The following is a 20,035-nucleotide window of genomic DNA, read 5'->3' on the forward strand; positions in this document are numbered from 1 at the left end:
AGAGCCTGTTGTGTTTTGTTGTATCCTGCACAGCAGTGTTTCACTAAACTGTGGCCAGAATGTCAGCTTATACTCCTGGAAGCTGAAATCAATCCTCTGCTAAATGCTGTAGGTAAATTAAACATTTCTTTATGTTCGTTTTAGATGTAGTTCACACTGAACCAAATCTGATTTTTAGGGTGCTTCACATCTGTAGTTTGCTTCATTTGGTCCGGACCAAGGGCAATAAATGATACATTGTTGCATTTTCTGCCGTCTTTGGGTCGTTTTCACACCACACTGCTGGCTTTGGTCCGAAGTATTTGAAACGAACCAAAATGCAGTCATCATTGAACATATTTCCTAAACTGCTTTTTGATTGGTTAGCCTTCACGTGCGGGAAAATGCCAATGAACTCCCGCAAGTAAACAAAACCGGCAGACACAATAAGTAGTTTTTACTCTGGAGGGACGACTACGCTGACTGATTGGATCCCTGCTTTAGACAAACTATACATTTCGAGAATGAAGCGCGGCTGGAAAACAGTGTTTAATGCATCGCTCGTCACTTCAGGAGGAGGCGTGAATTAATTTAGCTGAACTGCGACATGGTCATCTTGCGGAAATATTACCAACGATCCATCAGGTAAATTTTTCCTCCATATCCCATAATGCACAGCGCATCGGCCTACGGCAGCTGGATTAGTCTAAAAGGCGCTGAACTTTTTGCGGTTGGACCTGTTTTAGTTCGGATCATATTCTCACCACAAACAAACCGCTCCAGGGTTTGTTTGAAAGTGTAGACCTGAAAAGGCCACCTCTTCAAACAGGTCTCGGTACGCTTGTTTGGTCAGCTTTTGGTCAACATACTCCATATTAGGGCTGGGCGACTTGGCCTAAAATCAAAACATTTAAATTAATTGAACTTTGACTCGAATTGCGATTAATTTAATTTGTTTATAATTATAATTTTTTTTAGCCTTCATAGTTCACTGACAAGTTTTGTACAGTAAATATGCTCGCATATTACAAATGAGAGATTTCTTAATGAAGGTACAACTAGGGCTGTGCAATTAATCGAAAATCCGGTTTTGTTTCAATTTTGGCTTCTAACGATTATGAAAAACCATTAATCGAGATAAACGATTATTCCATCATATACCGCCCCCTTTCCAGTTGTACACATTTGTTGCTCTGCAAAGCTCAGTTCCACATGAAAATGACTAAAGCATGTACTGTACTGTAACTTTTTCAGCACGGGATGCTGAAAACACACATTGATGTATGTTCGAATTATTCATTTTTTTTTTAAGCGCGAAAGAGCGCATGCTATTGTGTGTGTGCAGGCCGCGCTAATCCTCGGACAGGTTCGGAGACGAGCAGAGTACATACATCTAACGCCATCTTAATGTGAGCACTTTAACTGTCACATACATGCACATTTGTGTCAGAGCGCGGTGTTAAGTGAATATTCATATTACCCATTTTTTAACCAATATTTTTGCGGCAGTCCTTATTATTTTTTTTTTTACGCAGATCTACTAAATACCTGTGTTATTTCAATGACAAATGTCGTGAGCGCAGTATTAGTAGTCGAGCTCGCATTTGTATTAACCTACATGTACGAGCATGTGACTCTCTGCTTGAGCGCCGATTTCCTCTGCTCCTGCACAAAACTTCTTGCACGCCACCTCAAATATAAGCTGCTTCAAGAGCGCGCAGATCTTCTTGTGCGCTCTCAAACAAACGCTGCTGAGTGCGTTTATGTAACGAGTATGTCTCCAGCATTTATTAGATTTGCTAGGAATGCTTATGAATGTCTTTAGTAGACCTAGAGAGTAGCATTAATGCATCCTGAAGTAAAGTGAAACGGCTGTTTGCTGGCCTCACGAATCACGCACCTGTCAGCCAGCCAGTCAGTCAGTCAGCAAGTCACCTTAAAGGGTTAAACAAATGACGCACAGAACTACTACGGTTACAGAAAAGTTTGCGCTGTTATAATTCACTTACCCTTTAATATGTTTTGGTGCGATTGTCACCCACTATTAAAAAATAAAATGTTTTGAATGAGAAGCTGTAATGTAGCCGTGGCGGGATGAATTTTTCGAGGCGCCCCGCCATGGAAGAATGAATGTAGCGGAAACCATGGTTAACCTGACTGTACTAAAAATGTGATGGCAAAGTTAATAAGGAAAAAGTTTAGTTGTTCTTGTTTTTAAGTGAATCTATTGTTCCTTAGCATTGCTGTTAAGATGACATCAACCCTAACCCCACAGCAAACAGAACCGAACCGTGGCTCCAAAACCGTGAACCGAACCGTGCCTTTGGTGTATCGTTACACCTAGTATATTTGCATCTACTACTTGCTTCTATTTTTAAAATATATTCATTATCTGTTTTTTTCCTGTCTCTGTAATTCTGTAGAAGCTTCTGTCACGTAAACAAATTCCTCGTATGTGTGAATAAGTCTGGCAGTAAAGCTCTTTCTGATTCTGATAAAATTCATGGTAATCAGGGCTTTACATTAACTTTTTTAATCACCGGCCACTGTGGCTAGTAGTTTTCCAATGTTACCAGCCACTCTGCATTTTCACTAGCCACAATTTTGTTGTTGGGAAACTATATTTTATATGCATAAATTTGACATTGACATGCTAAAGTTACTTGATTTAAATTTTGTGTTATGTCCACTTGCGTCCTCATTCTTTTCACTTTTTGTGTGTCGAGTATGAGCTTGCTCAATGAGCATGAGCAAATGGGTTGTGGTTTCATAGTGTTATATTGCAATTAGTTTTTAATTTCACATGACTTTTTTTAGAGCTCAAAATTAACGATGTACCAAATTTATCTCTATAACAACACTAAACAATAATTCTTTCTTAGCCACAAAATTTTAATGTGTCAAAACAAGCAAAATATAGCTGTATACTATACTTTTTATTTAACAAAACATTTCTTAAAAAAGAAAGAAAAGAAAAATATGCACAGTAATCTGTCGTGGCCAAAGAACTCTCAGATCACCAGTTCAGATCACACACACACACACACACACACACACACACACACACACACACACACACACACACACACACACACACACACACACACACACACAAGCCCTCACAACAGGGAGAGCTCGCGCTGAGCGGAGCAGAAAAACGAAAAAAAAAAAAACGAAAAAAAAGAAGCACTTTTCCGACGATCCCTTACTGAAAGCTCCACTCAGCGCGAGCTCTCTCGGCTAAACACATATTGCGAGGGCTTAAACGGAGCAGTGCTCGTAATGTCGAGCGAAAAAAAAAAAAAGAAAGACAGCTGTGAATTATAACCAGCTTTGTCTTTTTGTAGGAAACTCACTTTAGATCTTTTTAGGGTAAGAGGTTTTTGAGTTATTGCCGTCTATAACTGAATGTGTGTCAGGAATATCAAAACAAAACCAACTGAACTGCGCTCATTTCTGGCGCCCCCCTGGATATACAGTGTCCTTAGCATTTGCCTATGGTGCCTATGCCACGGGCCAACCCTGAGTTGGCTCCTGAGTGTTATAAATACTCGTGCTCACCTCCCTCGCGACAGCGCATAGGAGATAAATGAAGTCAGTACATAATAACCGGTTATGATTATTACTGAACCCATACCGAATTGTCCGCGTCTGCATCGCGGTGCACCGACGAAACAATTAATTTTGACACCCCTAGTGAAGTAGTTACACAAGTTGAATGACTAAAAGACTTAAACTAAGAATAAAGTTAGGGTTGTTTTAACGACTAAACCCAAAAATGGCAATATTAAAGTCAGTTGAGTGTATATGTAATGCCAAAACAACATTGCATGCTTGACTTTGTGGAGTTTTCAGTGAACGATCATGTAAGAACTACATCTAAAAGAATTGCAGTGGTTGACTTCTCTTTGAAGGGAAAAGTGTTTCTTTGAAGCGCATTTTTCGGTGAGGTCAGGGTGTTGCTATGTGGTTGTTAAGTGCTCAGACTGGACATTGCTATGTAGTTGCTATGGTGTTCTGTGTGGTTATTTACAGGGTTCTATACATACAGCTGTGTTTTCTGACCTAATCATTGCACACATATTACCACTTTTCAACAATTTCCACAATTGGAGGTGTCATAGGTGTTTACAGGATGAGTGCTTTTGTACACTCAAATCCCTTTCCCAAACATATGAGTAATAGCATCAATAATTAAGTCTGATCTCCTTGTCAGTTTACGGTCCCCTCGTTGCGTCTGAAAGCCTTCTTTTGTCTCTGGACTCCTTTTGTCTTTGCAGACAGTTTGACCCCTGTGCACCCGTACCGTCTAATGCCCGTCTGATTGGTTTAAAGTGGAGACAGTCTGATCGGGCAGAAACCTACCTGATCCCTAAAGAGCGCTCACTTCACTAGCTTTAGACTTGTCCAAGTAGATGGCCTGTAATTACAGACGCCTCGCTCTGTAATCGCAGTCTGATATCTACTCTGGAGGCTTCGCAGGGACATATTTGAGTTCCCACCATCAAACCTCCCCCTTTCCACCCAAGCAGCCTTTAATTCTTGCCTTTTCATTTCCATTCGGCACCCTTGCAACTATAGCTGCACAATACATTAAAAGAATTGGATTTATCGCAATAATAGTTAATGCAATATTCGTATAGCAGAGAGATTGGATTGTTTTTTTTATTTTATATGCCAAATGTATTGCATTCATAGGATTTTTTTCCCCCCAAATTTTTATCCTCCAGCCCTACTTGCAGCAGCCCTCTTGTCTTGTATTCAAATGAAGATGTTTGGGGGTGTCTGAGAGGGACGTGCTGTTCCCACGGTGTCTGAGTGGCCCGAGTGTGAGCAACGGCCTTCTGTCTCTCAGTGAACCCCATTCAGCCTCTCGCTATGGAGCTGACAGAGCCGTGCAGCTATTGTCAAACATACAGCCACTGATCCAGCAAAAGCAGGGACAGCTGTGTTTGTTTGCATGCTTGTGGATAATATAAGGCACAACATGTACATTTTTGTTCATTAAAATATTAAAAAATCACTAGAACGGTGATATATATATGCGACAGCACTACAGCACCTGCAGACGTCAACATATCTCATCGCGATCTCTTGCTTCATTTGAGATTGACGATTGCGACTGCTGCAGTTATTCCAGTTGCTTTATTTTTTGGTATTTATCTTCAGGAAATCACTGAAGGCAACAATATCATGTTATCATGTCGATATAATGTGGCAATAAGATCTTTACTGTGCTGTGTATTTACACCGTGGCCATATTCATCTACAAACACATGAAAACAACATTAACATTATCGCAGACACTGTAAAAGCTTATTCCCAGCCACTAGGCTTTTCTGACAGGATATTCGAGTGTCAACTGCTGTACAGGAGTTATTATTAGGTGTTATAGATAGATTTTTATTTCAGTAATTTTTTATTTATTATTATTATTTTTTTTAAGCATGATGGTAAAGCACAAACACCGTTATGATTGTAATAAAGGGCACCTATGGTAAAAAATCTACTTTTCAAGTTGTTTGGACAGACATGTGTGTATGTATAGTGTGTAGACCGTCATATTGGGGTGATATAAACACACCCAGTGCTTTTTTTCAATTTAACAATATAAAAACGGTGGACCAATTGGAGCGGTTTTCAGACCGACCGCAACTTGTAGGAATTCGGTCCCCCCACCCACTGATATTCATTGACAGGCTCGCGTCACCTAAGCCTCAGTTTGTGGTTTCACGTCCGCCATTTTCAGCTTGAGTCAAAGCGATATCACTAAAGGAACATCCTTGCTCTATTTTTAGATGCAAGGCTCATTGGGCTTTCATTATCGCTCTAATCGTAATTATTGTTTGTAACTTTTAGTAGGTTTGCAAACATGTGTACTTTTCATTGTGTCCACCTTAAACTTCAGCTGTTTGCATTTCTTACGTTCACAGAAGCTCCCTGTGATCTTACCTAGGTGCAGCTGGAAAAGTGCAAACACGTTGCCTCATGTGTGCGTCTCTCTATTGGATATAAAATACCGAACTTGCCTGCAGGTCGCACATCAGAAGCGCTGCTCTGTGTGGCGCGACGCTGACGCAGCGCCATGCATTTTGGAATTCTGGCCGTGGGTTTCTGTCGGTGTGCACGTGGCAACGCTTCGAGTCTGCGTCTGGGCACCGCGGACCGTCTCTGTGTACACTAGGGTTGTAACAATATACCGGTATGACGGTTTACCACGATTTGAACGTGCACGATTATCATACCATGAACAATTGCATATCAACGGTTTTAACCCTTAAAGACCGAGACAGCCGCCCGCGGCTAAAAATAAGTATTGCTCTTAAATGTTTAATAACTTTTGATCCGCTGATCCGATTCATACAATTCAAAGATTGGCATAAAGAAGAGAATCTCAGCTTTCCAGTGCTGTATCACATAACATTCGCGGACTTTCAGAGGCTCCGGAATCAGTGCGGTTACGTCATCAAAATTTGACAACGCTGATTTGACAAAGAAACGCTCGTCACTGTGTCTCCGGACAAACCAGACATGATACATTGATGCATTGTCCCTCCTCCATGCCCAGATTGGTTCAAACTCGCTATATCACAACCAATAAGCATAGGTTTCGCTTTTGTTTGTGGACCAACACTGAGCTTTTTGAACAACACGGAATGAGAGATAGGCATACATTTCTGCGCGGCTAAATAAAACGCAAAAAAAAAAAAGTTTTGCATGAAATAATTCTCATACTAAGTACTTTTGCATGCACAGCAGCACAAAAACATGACAAAACAGTGACACAGCAAAGACGAATTGCTGCTCTTGCTGTTTTCAAAAGACACAAATGAAGGTGCAGCTGTTTGTCTGCATTGCATACAACCACATCCAAATCCATATCCACAGACAACCATATCCATGCTGGCACATAAAACCTAAGGATGTTCCATATTGAAACTAGTTTCGCTATGTAACTATTTATAGTATAGTAAATATTTATATCTATTTTTTACTGAGGATTTGCACCATGTTTATTTGGACTTTTATTATTTTTTTATTTGTTCATTGTACAAGTGGACACATTCTCTCACCTCAGCGGTCAAGATTAAGTCCTGAAAATCTCAACATGCTTACATTTCTTCATCACAACCTAGACTGAAAAAAACAACGCTTTAAATACATATTTACAGCCATAAACTTGGTATTGCACTTTTGGTCTCCCATTTATCCTGCTTATAAGGAAGGACAGTTTAAGTTTATTTTTGTCTAATCTTAAAAGACCTTGCTTGTTTATTCCTTCTAATTTAATTTATTAAAATGGGAGATTTTTCAGTTTATTTTTATAAAAGACTTCTATAGTTCTATTAAAATGGTTCTTTCAAAAGTTTGTTGAAATAAAACCTTTGTTCAGTCAGAAAACGTGTTCTTATTCTTTTCAGGGTCTTTGCTATGAGAATTACTATTTAATACCGTATACCGCGAAACCGTCAAACCGTGGTATTGTTTTAGACGATTATCATACCGTAAAATATTCATACCGTTACAACCATAGTGTACACGTCTCACTCAATGTACTCTCACTCCTGCTCCCTCTTTCAGCTCCGCCCCCTTGTTCTGTTGGGCGGGAAGCCGAAACTAACTTTCATGTGAAGCAACACGCCCCTAAAACAGCAAGCTGCGTACACGCCCCCAACATGACACTTTTTAACACATTATTATAAAACATCTGAACTGTGTTTTAAACTGAACCTAAACTGGCACACTCAGAAGAACCTTAATACTAATATTAAATCATAAAAAGGAGTAAACTATCTGCCCTTTAAAACATGTGATTGTTTGTTGTAAAAATTCATAAGAATGACTTTTTACTTTCGTGTGCAGCCATGCTGCCGCTTCAGATGGTGTATTCTGGGAAAATTTTATACCTCTTGGTTTCGAGTGTGGTCCTGAAAAATCTTCGTTTCAAGGAGTATCTAGCCCTTCTCCTTAGGCCTACGCCTGAAAAGCTAAAGAGAATTGGGACACCCCTACCCCTTCACGTGAACCCGCAAATCGAGGTGTAGGGGTAAGGGGTACGATTGGGATTGGGCCTTAGTCAGGGGTGTCCAAAGTCGGTCCTGGAGGGCCGGTGTCCTGCTGACTTTAGCTCCAACTTGCTTTAACACACCTGCCTGGAAGTCTCTTCCTAGTAAGAGCTTGATTAGCTGGTTCAGGTGTGTTTGATTAGAGTTGGAGCTAAACTCTCCAGGGCACTGGCCCTCCAGGGCCGAGTGTGGACACCCCTGGCTGATTATTTTTTGTTGCATATTATTTCTGCTGTGTGACCTGATTCGAAATATTTTATCAGCCCAATCCTAACATGCGGCTTGTGTATTATGTACAGAATGTGCATTTCGGATTTCTAACAGAGACCTCAAGTGTTTATTGCGTGTGTTTGTCCTCTTTTGAGCTCACGCTGAGCTCATGTGAAGCTTTGTGTTTTTGTATGTTTTTCCTTTTCATATCCTCCAGGTTCATACGGCAGATGGGAACCACATGTCCGTTCCCCCTCTTCCTCTGTTGCTCTGCGAGGGAGTTTATTTCCATGCCATTTCCCAGCAGGCTCTTCTCTCACTCGCACACATTGACTCATTCTCGCTAAAACACAGATGAATCAGGCCAGAGTCACTCTCGCTGTTCCATCAATTATTAAAACTGACTCTAACATGCGGAGATTGAGCCACTGCTGATGTCCAGCAATTATGTTGTAATCACAGAGTGCTATTGTTTTGTGTGTGTGCGCTTTGAAATAGACAAAAGCTCACGTTTCGGGTGAGATTTGTATCCTAGATGAGGTCTGGAAGTCCTGTTTGAAACCTGTCTCCGGCATCTTGTTGGAAACACTGAACTTGCTATCATTATTTCCATATTTGAGGCCAGAGAAATAGATGTTGTAACCATTTAGATCCAAAAAGAAGCCATTTTCTTTATTTGTGATAAAACTAAAAGAAATGTTATGAGGACCCCGCTATACGCTGTAAAAAAAAAAAATAATCCTGCATCATTTTTTAAGATTGAATCAAATTAACTTATTTTAGTCATCTCAACTCACATCAATCAACATTGCGTAATTTTTTTATCCTGCGATGTACACTCAGTGGCCACTTTATTAGGTACACTTTACTAGTACTAGGTTGGACCACTTTTGCCTTCAGAACTGCTTTAATCCTTCGTGGCATAGATTTACCAAGGTAATGGAAATATATTGCTCAGAGATTTTGCTCCATATTGACATGATAGCATCACAAAGTTGCTGCAGATTTCTCAGCTGCACATCCCTGATGTGAATCTCCCATTCCACCATATCCCAAAGGTGCTCTATTGGATTGAGGATCTGGTGACTGTGGAGGCCATTTAAGTACAGTGAACTCATTGTCATGTTCAAGAAACCAGTCTGAGATGATTCGCACTTTGACATAATGCATTATCCTGCTAAAAGTTGTCATCAGACGATGAAGATACTGTGGTCATAACGGGATGGACATGGTCAGCAACAATTCTCAGGTAGGCTGTGGTGTTGACACAATGCTTAATTAGTACTGATGGACCCAAAGTATGCTAGGAAAATATCCCCACTCCATTACACCACCACCAGCCTGAATCGTTGATACAAGGCAAGATGGATCCAGGCTTTCATGTTGTTGATGCCAAATTCCGACCCGACCATCCAAATGTCGCAGCAGAAATCAAGACTCATCAGAGCAGGCAACGTTTCTCCAATCTTCTATTGTCCAGTTTTGGTGAGCCTGTGTGAATTGTAGCCTCAGTTTCCTGTTCTTAGCGGACAGGAGCAGCACCCGGTGTGGTCTTCTGCTGCTGTAGCCCACCCGCCTCAATGTTGGATGTGTTGTGTGTTTAAAGATGCTCTTCTGCAGACCTCGGTTGTAACGAGTGCTTATTTGAGTAACTGTTGCTTTATATAATAACTTTAACTGTTAAAAGCTATTACCTTCTAGTTAATTAGTTAAAGTAACTAATAAAGTTATGGTAACTAATGTTCTTAACTTTTCTGATTTTGATTGTAATTCAATAATGTGTGCACCTTTTTTTTTTAAAGCTGCTTTTGAAACTATAAATAAACAACTGTCAATTTAGAACAGTGCACATGTTTTACCAATTGATTATGGTTTATACTATTTTTGTGTGTCCATGTGTGTGGCATGTATTTTTTAATTTTTTTTTGTAACTCCTGTTTTGACTGTTTTGGACATTATTTTGTAAAATAAATTAATAACTATTGTGATTATCGCTATACAAATAAGCTTGAATTGAATTGAAATAAGTTAAAACAATATAAAAAAATATGTATTGTCTTGACGTTTTGTCATTTTTATAATGTAGTTCTCTATGTTTGTCTGAAGAAAGTCTGAGCGGTCCTGGTTCTTGCAGAATATGTGATTCTTAGGGTGTTGCTTTGCAGTTTTCTGAGTTGAGCAGTTGCTAGGGGCCTGCTCAAATGGATAGTGCAGGCAAAAATATATTTTAACCCACATGTTTTTCTCAACTGGGTTGACCTTTGTGTTTTGTGCACATAAAAGACCTGAATGACCTGAAAAGACCTGTTTTAGACCTGAATGACTTTGAAGTAGGGAGAGTTTCAGCATAATGTAAATGATTGTCTTATTTTGTTCCACAAAAGAAAAAAGGTGAACATATTTGTCGCAAAATGAGAGAGAGATTTATTTGTCAGCAAAAACAATAAGTCAGGCCATTTAAAAAAGCTGCTAGTTATGAATTTATATTGTGGATTTGTCTCAATATTATCAAAGCGTCTAAGAGTGCAGTTCTACATCATCATAAAGGTTTGTCATGTGTTTTAAGCTATGACAATTATCAAATGGCTGGATATTTTTTAAAAGCAATGAGACTTAAAAGTCTAATTTAATTAGGTGTTTAACTTTTGTTTTAAATATGAATGCCTCCTGTATCCTCTGTAGTACAGAATTGAGCTCATTTTTGGGGTTTGCCATGTTTAAGATGTAAAAAAATTGTAAATGTAAAAGAAAAAAAAAATCAGCATCTTGCAGAAAGTTTCTTTGTTGCAGACAGACTTTCCAAAATTATATGTTTCCATGGAGTGCAAAATCAGTACTTTAATAAAGATAAAGATGTCAGAAAATGACTCAAGCAAAAGGAAAGCAAAAGCTCTTATGAATGTAGCGGCTGGTGGAAAAACTGTCAAATCACTGAGAGTTTACGCCAAGAGGTTATTCGGGATAATACAGAGATTCTGTAATTCTATTTATTTATTTGTAAAAATTCTTTGAAAAGTACATACAGTGGAAATAAGTATTGTAAATGTTATAATTTTCAAGGAAACTCTCAGAGAGGTCTCAGAGGATGAAAATCAAGCTGTAGAATGGCCCAGCCAATCACCTGACTTGAATCCAATAGAAAATAAAAAATAAAGGTCAGATTTAATAGACGAGACCCACAGAACCAGCAAGATTTTGACACTCTCTTGAAGTCTGTGAGAAACTCACACTTGAGCAATGCATGTTTCTTCATTCTCCATATGAGAGGCATCTTTAAGCTGCCATACATTAAAAAAGCATTTTATAAAGAGTATTAAATGCGTTTCAGTAATTCAGCACCTTCTCATTGTGATGCTCTATTGTTATATTTTAAAGGTCAACATTAAGAGTCTCCCACAATTGCACAGAGACTCCTGAATGCCCCCAAACCAGTGATCGAAATCGCACGTCTCCCTCCCGGTCCTCAAATACGTCGTGCACTCTTCTCACCCCTCCCCCACCGCATTCCTCCTCGCTCTTCAGACACGTCGCGTGCACCTTGTCAAACACCACCAAACCACCACCTCCCAACTGCTGAGCCCAATAAACCGTGAAACTCTGACCAATGTGAGGAGAGTTTACTCACACATGGTTTGTTTTAGCTCTTTTGGTCCGTTTAGAAACTTTGCCATGTGAAAGCGAACCGCACCAAGAGCAAAGAGCAACAATGTAACAGTTTTAATCCCTGTTTTAGGCCCCGTTTACACTAGTGCGTTTTAGTTTTAAAACGGCGTTTTAGAATGAAAACGATCCGCGTCCACACTCGCGTTTCACCCAGCGTTTCTGAACTGCTCTCCGTCCACACCAAAACGCTGAAAATGCACATCACGTGACCACACACACACTCTCAGGCAAGCGCTGTAGCCAATCTACCCAGATGAGAGCTGTGCTAGTCGGACTTCTCATCAAGCATCTCCCGCTGGATCTAACCTCACTATATTTATTAAACGGAATATTTCTTTCATCTTGTTGTCTTTATTTAACGACATATTCATTGGACATTGGAATCTATTACTTGTTCTCAGGTAACGTGTTTTGGCTAAGCGCAAAGATAAGTTAATGATTAATGTAAGCACGTACATTCTGTATATTCACTGATCGCTTGCCTTTATTTCCTATAATGTATAAACTTATTGTATGTTATACTTTTATAATGGCCATTATCGATTAAAACTGATATTCAGCAAAAGAGAGGGTGTGTTTCGTATTTTCACTGAAATTGAAAGGAGGCAGTTGTTATCGGCTCCGTTTTGTTATAAATATCCACACAGTGAAGATGACGTTCATATATGCAGCACGACGCCTCAACATTTCTGCTGTCTGTTTAGTTGTTAATATTAAAATGAAAATAGGCAGTTCCATCATGTTTACATTTTATTGTTGAGAAAGTAAAACAACGTAACCAGGGTGATGTGAAAGAAGTTATAAAGTACACTGTTCCCTTTGAAGATTTACCCGTGTCCTCGGTATAGTCTGTTTTCCATATCAAACTGAGAAGAAGAGACTGCAGCCATGATCAAACTTGCGAAGTTTTAACTTACACGGAGAAGATGCAGGACTGAACTGTGCGTGTTAGGCTACTTAATATTGAGGAAAAGCCCCAATCAGAGAGGCGAATGTCTGCAGCCCCGCCTCCGTTTTCAGATGTCTCCGTTTTCCATCATCCACATTGAGACGGAGCAGCAGCGTTTTAGAATGAAAACAGCCTCTCCAGCGTTTTCAAAAAGCTCCGTTTTCGGAGCTCGAGAACTCCGGCGTAGTGTGGACGGATGGCGTAACCGTAGCAAAACTTATGCGTTTTCAAACTAAAACGCATTAGTGTAAACGGGGCCTTAGAACAACTGAATCGATTCACAGGTGTGAAAGCACCCTAAGAGATATCAGCTTTCCTCTGATTGGCCGGAATAACTAAATAAGCTGTTGAAGTGTACTGAACGTGTCTAATCCACAATTTGCACGTGGACGTGACCGAACCTGGCCTCTCCGGATCAGCGCTGAGAGGATAGAGCAGATAGGCTGATGTCTTCATGATAGGCATGAGTGCTATTGACAGAGAAAGTGTGTGTGCTGTGGATGACTGGCCTTTAGCTCTGTCGCAGCCATCCATTGGATTAGCCGAGACCACAGGGAAATGAGATTATGGGATTTGCGGCTGCTGATACCCGACCTCTGACTCTCACCTTCCCGCTCTCACGTTTCCTCTCACTCTGGTGTTTCTGTAACCCACCATCAAACACACACCGCTGAGTACCCGGCAGGAGTTTGAGAGGGAATCCACAGGTTTTGGGATCGCATTTGAGCTGGAGATAAAGCATCTTCTATTGTGTGGTTTTGCCCATGAAAAATTGGATTTTTGTTGGTGGTTTGGCCTGTTGACTGGTGCATTTGCCTACAGGGATCCTCTTATGCTTTGTACACTTTCAGCTTAGCACTTATACTGCTGTTTGAGCATTAAAAACATTCTCACTGAAAGTCACTTCAGAATAAGACTGGACAATATAAAGCCTTTTCTAAACTTTCTGTACTTTTTGTTTATATAAATTGACCACACGGGACAATTTCTTTTTTACATTTTAAAAGTATAGACCACCTGACAAAAGTCTTGCCGTTGATCCCAGTTGTAAGAGCATCAAATAATGACTTCTAGTTGATCAATTGGAAAAGTGGCAGAAGGTAGATTTGTCTGGTGAATCATCTGTTGAGCTGCGTCCCAATCTTCACAAATACTGCAGAAGACCTACTGGAACCTGCATGGAGCCAAGATTCTCACAGAAATCAGTCAAGTTTGGTGAAGAAGAAATCATGGTTTGGGGTTACATTTAGTATGGGGGCGTGTGAGAGATCTGCAGAGTGGATGATCATCATCAACAGCCTGAGGTATCAAGACATTTGTGCTGCCCATTACATTACAGACCACAGGAGAGGGCAAATTCTCCAGCAGGATAGCGCTGCTCCTCATACTTCAGCCTCCATATCAAAGCTCCTGAAAGCAAAGAAGGTCAAGGTGCTCCCGGATTGGCCAGCCCAGTCACCAGACATAAACATTATTGAGCATGTCTGGGGTAAGATGATGGAGGACTTGAAGAAGAATCCAAAGGATCTTGATGAAATCTGAGAGTCCTGCAAAAACGCTTTCTTCGCGATTCCAGATGACTTTATTAATCAGTGATTTGAGTCATGTCAGAGATGTATGGATGCAGTCCTCCAAGCTCATGATGGAGTCAGACACAATATTCATTCTGTCTCCACTGCAGCAGGACTTTATATTCTATACTGGACATTATTTCTGTTAAGTGACGAGACTTTCTTCTAAGTATATATATATATATATATATATATATATATATATATATATATATATATATATATATATATATATATATATATATATATATATATATATATATATATATATCATATATTATCATATCTATTACAAATATAATACATTATGGGTAACACTTTAGTTTAAGTACCTAGTCTTATTATTGACTAGTAGGGTTGCTAGTACCGGTACCAGTACAATGTTTACCAGTATTATGGTAGTATCGTGATACTTTGGCTATGGCTACAAAATACTGGCGGTGCTACTGTAGTTTGTAAATGGTAGTATCGTCATTAATAGTTCATCTACAATAGATAATTTTGCATGTGGAAAAATCACTAAAATGCTAACAATAGACCTTTTTGGTATAATAGTCTGTGGAGCCTTTTAAGGTTGCAAAACTGTAAAATTCGCAGCTTTTAGGGTAGCACATTGCACATTTTCTGATGCTTCAGTTCGAGCGCACATCTGATCGGTTCATTTATGTTCCTGTCAATATGAATTAGTAGCTACAACAACCGTGGTTATCTCTTTAAAAGAGCAACTCACAGAGTGATATTTTGAAGTACTTTGGATTGTTACCTGATAAGACTGAACAAAAAAAAAAAAAAAAAAAAACAATAGAACCCAAAAGAGCAACAAGAAACATTGAAACAATTTCTGACCACTTCATATAGCCTGGTATAATTAGTATCTGTTACAAAAAAAACAAAAACAAACAGAGCACAAATAACACAAATACATAACAGTATCTGTATTTGAATACAATTTTTGTTGTTCAGTTATCTACAAAGTAGAAAAACAAAAAGATTGAACACATTTTAGGTGAAGTGACATGCATATACTACTTTTTTCAATAATAAAGAAATTATGAATTAAATTAAAGTAGGCCTAACATAACATAAAGTACAGTATTTCTGACAATTTTCTTTATAATTATTATGTTATGAAGTACAATATCACAATACTACTTGGTATCGGGATACTTTATCTGGTATAGTATTGTAAGATAGTTAATAGTATCGTGACAACCCTATTAGATATTAGTATATTAATACTTTATACTATAAATTACATATTACAGAGCTCGAAATTAACTTTTTTACTTGGTAGCACCGGTGCTCACAACTTCATATATTTAGGAGCACCAAAAAATTTTTAGGAGCACCAGAAAAAATTTAGGAGCATCCACCAAAAATGAATGAGCACCACTGCAAATTGTTTTTTAAGGGATTTATTGTATTTTAAAACAACATTAATAGGACTGACAAAAACTAGAAACAACTATCTAACTAATGCTGCGAGGACATTGATATTTGTGTGCAATAATTACAAAATGAATGTCTAATAATTAGGCCATAGATTATTAATGATGATGAAAAATGACAATAATAGTAACAATGAATTCCATTTCTCATTATGATACTGCCTTGAATGTGCATGAATGTAGGTTATCTGCTATAAAAAGTCTGTTAATTTATGAAAAATAATTGTTTAGTTTGCATCAAACAAAAATGAAGCATTGCAGTAAGAAATATTTATTTTGTACTGCTGTTTTCATATGCATGTCAATTTAATAAATAATATTTCTGCTACAAAACAAACAAAAGATTATAATAAATCATTCAATTCAATGATGAAAGCTGCAAAGCAGTCATCAGTAAATAAATATAAAAATAATATACACCTCAAAAAAGAATAGACAAAAGAAAGTAAGTCTCACTTCTATCACTCTTTAAAAGATTTGGTTTCAGTTTGTGTCAATTTAAAGGTTCAGTCTGAGATGATCTTAATTTTTCTGTGTTGGTGGAAAGCAGGCGAGTCAGCCGACCCAATTTATGCGCAGGCAGAGCAGGATTCTTGCGCTAACCATCGGCGCAATACCGGTCTTTGTTATGAGCCGCAGTTTCAGTGTAAACTTAGTAAAGGCGAGCTTCTTTGGCGATGATATGTACAGTATTAGATTTGACTTTTAGCGGACATTTGGGCTGAACACGCAGTGAATGCAACGCATGGAGATTCGGGCACCTTCTCCAAGAAGCGCGCTCGATTGATCTCAGCTGGTGGATCATTATTCACCACGTGACGTGTCATGATCGCTCTCATCTGCGCCTCAACTTTAGGTGGGGTTTGCAAACCTGTGTGCTTTAAGTTTTTACTCTTCAGCCGTTTGCATTTCCTGTGGTCATAAAAGCTCCTTCCCTGTCATCTGACAGCGCAATACCGTGAGTGAGTGACAGCTAATATGAACCAATATAGCGGCAGGGAAGAGCGATTCAGCACGTTTTTACAAAAAATCAAAACAGGTCGCACTACAACCATTATCTGCAGTCGCACTAATGCGCCCAAATATATTATGAGGTCGCATAGATTAATTTTCGGGCGCATATGCGACCAAAATGGTCGCAATTTCGAGCCCTGTATTATGAATGATCTTATTACGGCCCTTATCATATCCAATTCTTAAGCCGAATATTAATAACTGTTATTGAGCAGCAAATTAAGAGTGTGTTGAGGCAATAGTCATAGTTAATAGTTTATTAATAGCAGAAAATTATTGGCCTGTTGCTGACATATAGTCATTTATAACTTTTTAGGAAGGAATGTCAAATAAGTCATAGAGGATTTTCTCCTTAATTTTCATTTTCTTTTGCTTTATGAAACCTGTTTCTTTAAAATGGGACAGTTGGTTTAGATTGGCTTCAGATCCTGCTGGACACACGCCACGATTGTAACATTTTTATTCCATAAACCTCTCATAAAAAAATCTGGTTCCTGGAAGCTGTGGCATCCAAGTGATTTCTCTCATTCAGGTAAAAACACGTCTTGGCTTCTCCTGAATGAATTTATTGCCAATGCATGCAGGGAAATCTGTGCATTCCAGATCTTTGGTTGAAACTCAGCCCAGACAGGTTCGCCCATAGCAGTAACCTCCTGTATTTATGGGAGCGGGAATGAATTGTGTAAGTGGCATAAATGTGATGAATTCTGTTGTGCTTGTGTGTTGCAGTTGCTGGGAGCTGCATTCCTGGGTATTGGACTTTGGGCCTGGGCAGAAAAGGCAAGTTGGAAACACAAATACAGCGTAACACAGCGATCAGTGCCTCGTGCCTCAAATTCCTAATATTATTATCCATGCGGTTGCTTGAGCAACATAATCATGGACATAAACGGAAAACAATGCCGCACTTTACAAGAGGGAACCACCGACAAATACTCTTCTGTCTCGTTCAGTTTATTGGTTTAAATTTGCTAAATTGAATATTTAAAGAAAAAAAAAAGTTCTGTCCATGTTTTTAGATGCTCATTGGCCAAATGTAAAGCAGTTTTTCCTTCGGATGTCTGTATTTTGGTCTTTCAAAGATACAGTTTACCCGAAAATGAAAAAAATTTCAACCATTAATTCACCCACAAGTGGTTTTGAACCTTTGAGTTTATTTTTTGTTAAACACAAAGCAAGATATTCTGAAGTAGGACTGCACAATTGTTTCAGCTAGGCGTTAGCTGCTATAATTTTTCCAACGGTATGATAACCTTGGATAAATATATCACGGTTTCATGGTATCAGGTATTGTGATCACTGCTGTAAAATGAGTTATTTTAAAATGTATGGGTAACCAAAATATAAATGTTTTCCCCCTATTGCATACAATAAATTTTATATTAGGAAACATTTCAAATATTTTAGAACAGTAAACATGTCAGGCTAAATAGTTCAAAGAAATCATTAACTTTTGCTTTCCTTATTAGTTTATAAAAAAAGCACATTTAAAAAACTTTAGGAACGGTATGACAGAATGTTTTAGCTCTTTTAAAACCTTGACTTTTCCAAACTTCCATAAACCTCGAAACCGGTTATCATCTCATGCCTAGTTTCAGCATGGACATTACAATTGTCTCCCCCTGCCACCTCCTCGGTTGGTTTGTGTTCATACTGTCTTTTTTCCTTCTGAACCCCGGTACGCTTGCGTCATCGAGCTGCTGTTTTGTTTACGGCCATTGTTAGTTGACGGTCACGAAAGCAAGCATCGAAATGGAAAGACTTCCGCACATCGCGGTCATTCTGCTTTAACTGAAGCTTTTGGTTTCGGACATACAGAAAGCGACTCGCGTCCATCTGCCGCAAACATATTATACACATTCAAAACATCACACAGTGTCTGCAGAAGCTGTTTTTGGTGGAGACAAGCAGACATCACCGTGTATCACTGTGTTTGACCTGGCTCAGTCCCGCGCGTGTCACCAAGTTATGAAACGTGACACACACGCACACACGCACACACACACGAACGACATATATATATATATATATATATATATATATATATATATATATATATATATATATATATGTATGTATGTGTATATATATGTATATGTGTGTGTGTGTGTTTGTGTATATATATATATATATATATATATATGTATATGTGTGTGTGTGTGTGTGTGTGTGTGTGTGTGTGTGTGTGTGTGTATATGCGTGTATGCGTGTGTATATATATATATATATATATATATATATATATATGTGTATGTGTGTGTGTGTGTGTGTGTGTGTGTGTGTGTGTGTGTGTGTGTGTGTATACACACACACACACACACACACACACACACACACACACACACACACACACATATATATATACACATATATATATTTAGGCTGATATACTATTTTGCTCGTTAACAATGCAAAAAGTGTACATTGTGCCATAATTTTTCCATCCACAGTCCATGCACTGATGGTAAAATAGTCACCCTAAAAATACAACTTATACTTTATATATATATATATATATGTATGCGCTTCAAAATGCAAATAACCTACAACATTCCTACGAATTTACAGTCCGCTAAATATATGGTTTCTGCAAATTCATTTTTTCATGACGCTGCGCCTCACTAAAATTCATTCCCGCCACGGCTACATTACAGCTTCTCATTCAAAATATTCAGTTGTTTTTTTGTAGCGGGTTATAATCACACCAAAACGTATAAAATCTAAGTGAATTATAACAGCAAACGTTCTGTAATTGTAGTAGTGCTGTGCATTATTTGTTTAACCCTTTAAGTTAAGGAGACGCATAAGTTTATAGTTTACAAAGTTAAAATGCAAAGAAATAAGCAGTAATTTAATACCCTGCTACATTTGTTATTCATAATTTCTTACACACAAACACAGTTTATACAATTGTAAAGTTAATCGTGTTCATATAAACACTATAAATGAGGACTCAATCCCCGGGTCTGAATGCAGAAATGCTTCTACTGCTCTCCCTACAAAAATGCTTGCTGCACACAAACAGCTTTGCTGTATCGGCCCTGACAGCATCGTGGGGAAAAACATGCAACAAACCCCGTGGATCATGGAAACAAACACATACCACCCTTCATGAACAGCTAAATACTGCGTGCC

At 38.7% G+C, this 20,035-nt stretch overlaps 1 protein-coding gene across 4 annotated transcripts in view; it reads left to right on the forward strand.

Annotated features, from left to right (window-relative positions):
* The window catches only part of tspan17 (tetraspanin 17), a 63,420-nt gene that overhangs the window by 8,367 nt on the left and 35,018 nt on the right, over nt 1-20,035 (forward strand). For all 4 annotated transcript variants that reach the window (XM_073921196.1, XM_073921197.1, XM_073921198.1 and 1 more), the window contains 1 exon segment: nt 17,630-17,680. In XM_073921196.1, the coding sequence (XP_073777297.1) occupies nt 17,630-17,680 (51 nt within the window).

This window comes from Danio rerio, chromosome 14 (genome assembly GCF_049306965.1).
Source record: "Danio rerio strain Tuebingen ecotype United States chromosome 14, GRCz12tu, whole genome shotgun sequence".
In the NCBI taxonomy this organism is placed as follows: Eukaryota; Metazoa; Chordata; class Actinopteri; order Cypriniformes; family Danionidae; genus Danio; species Danio rerio.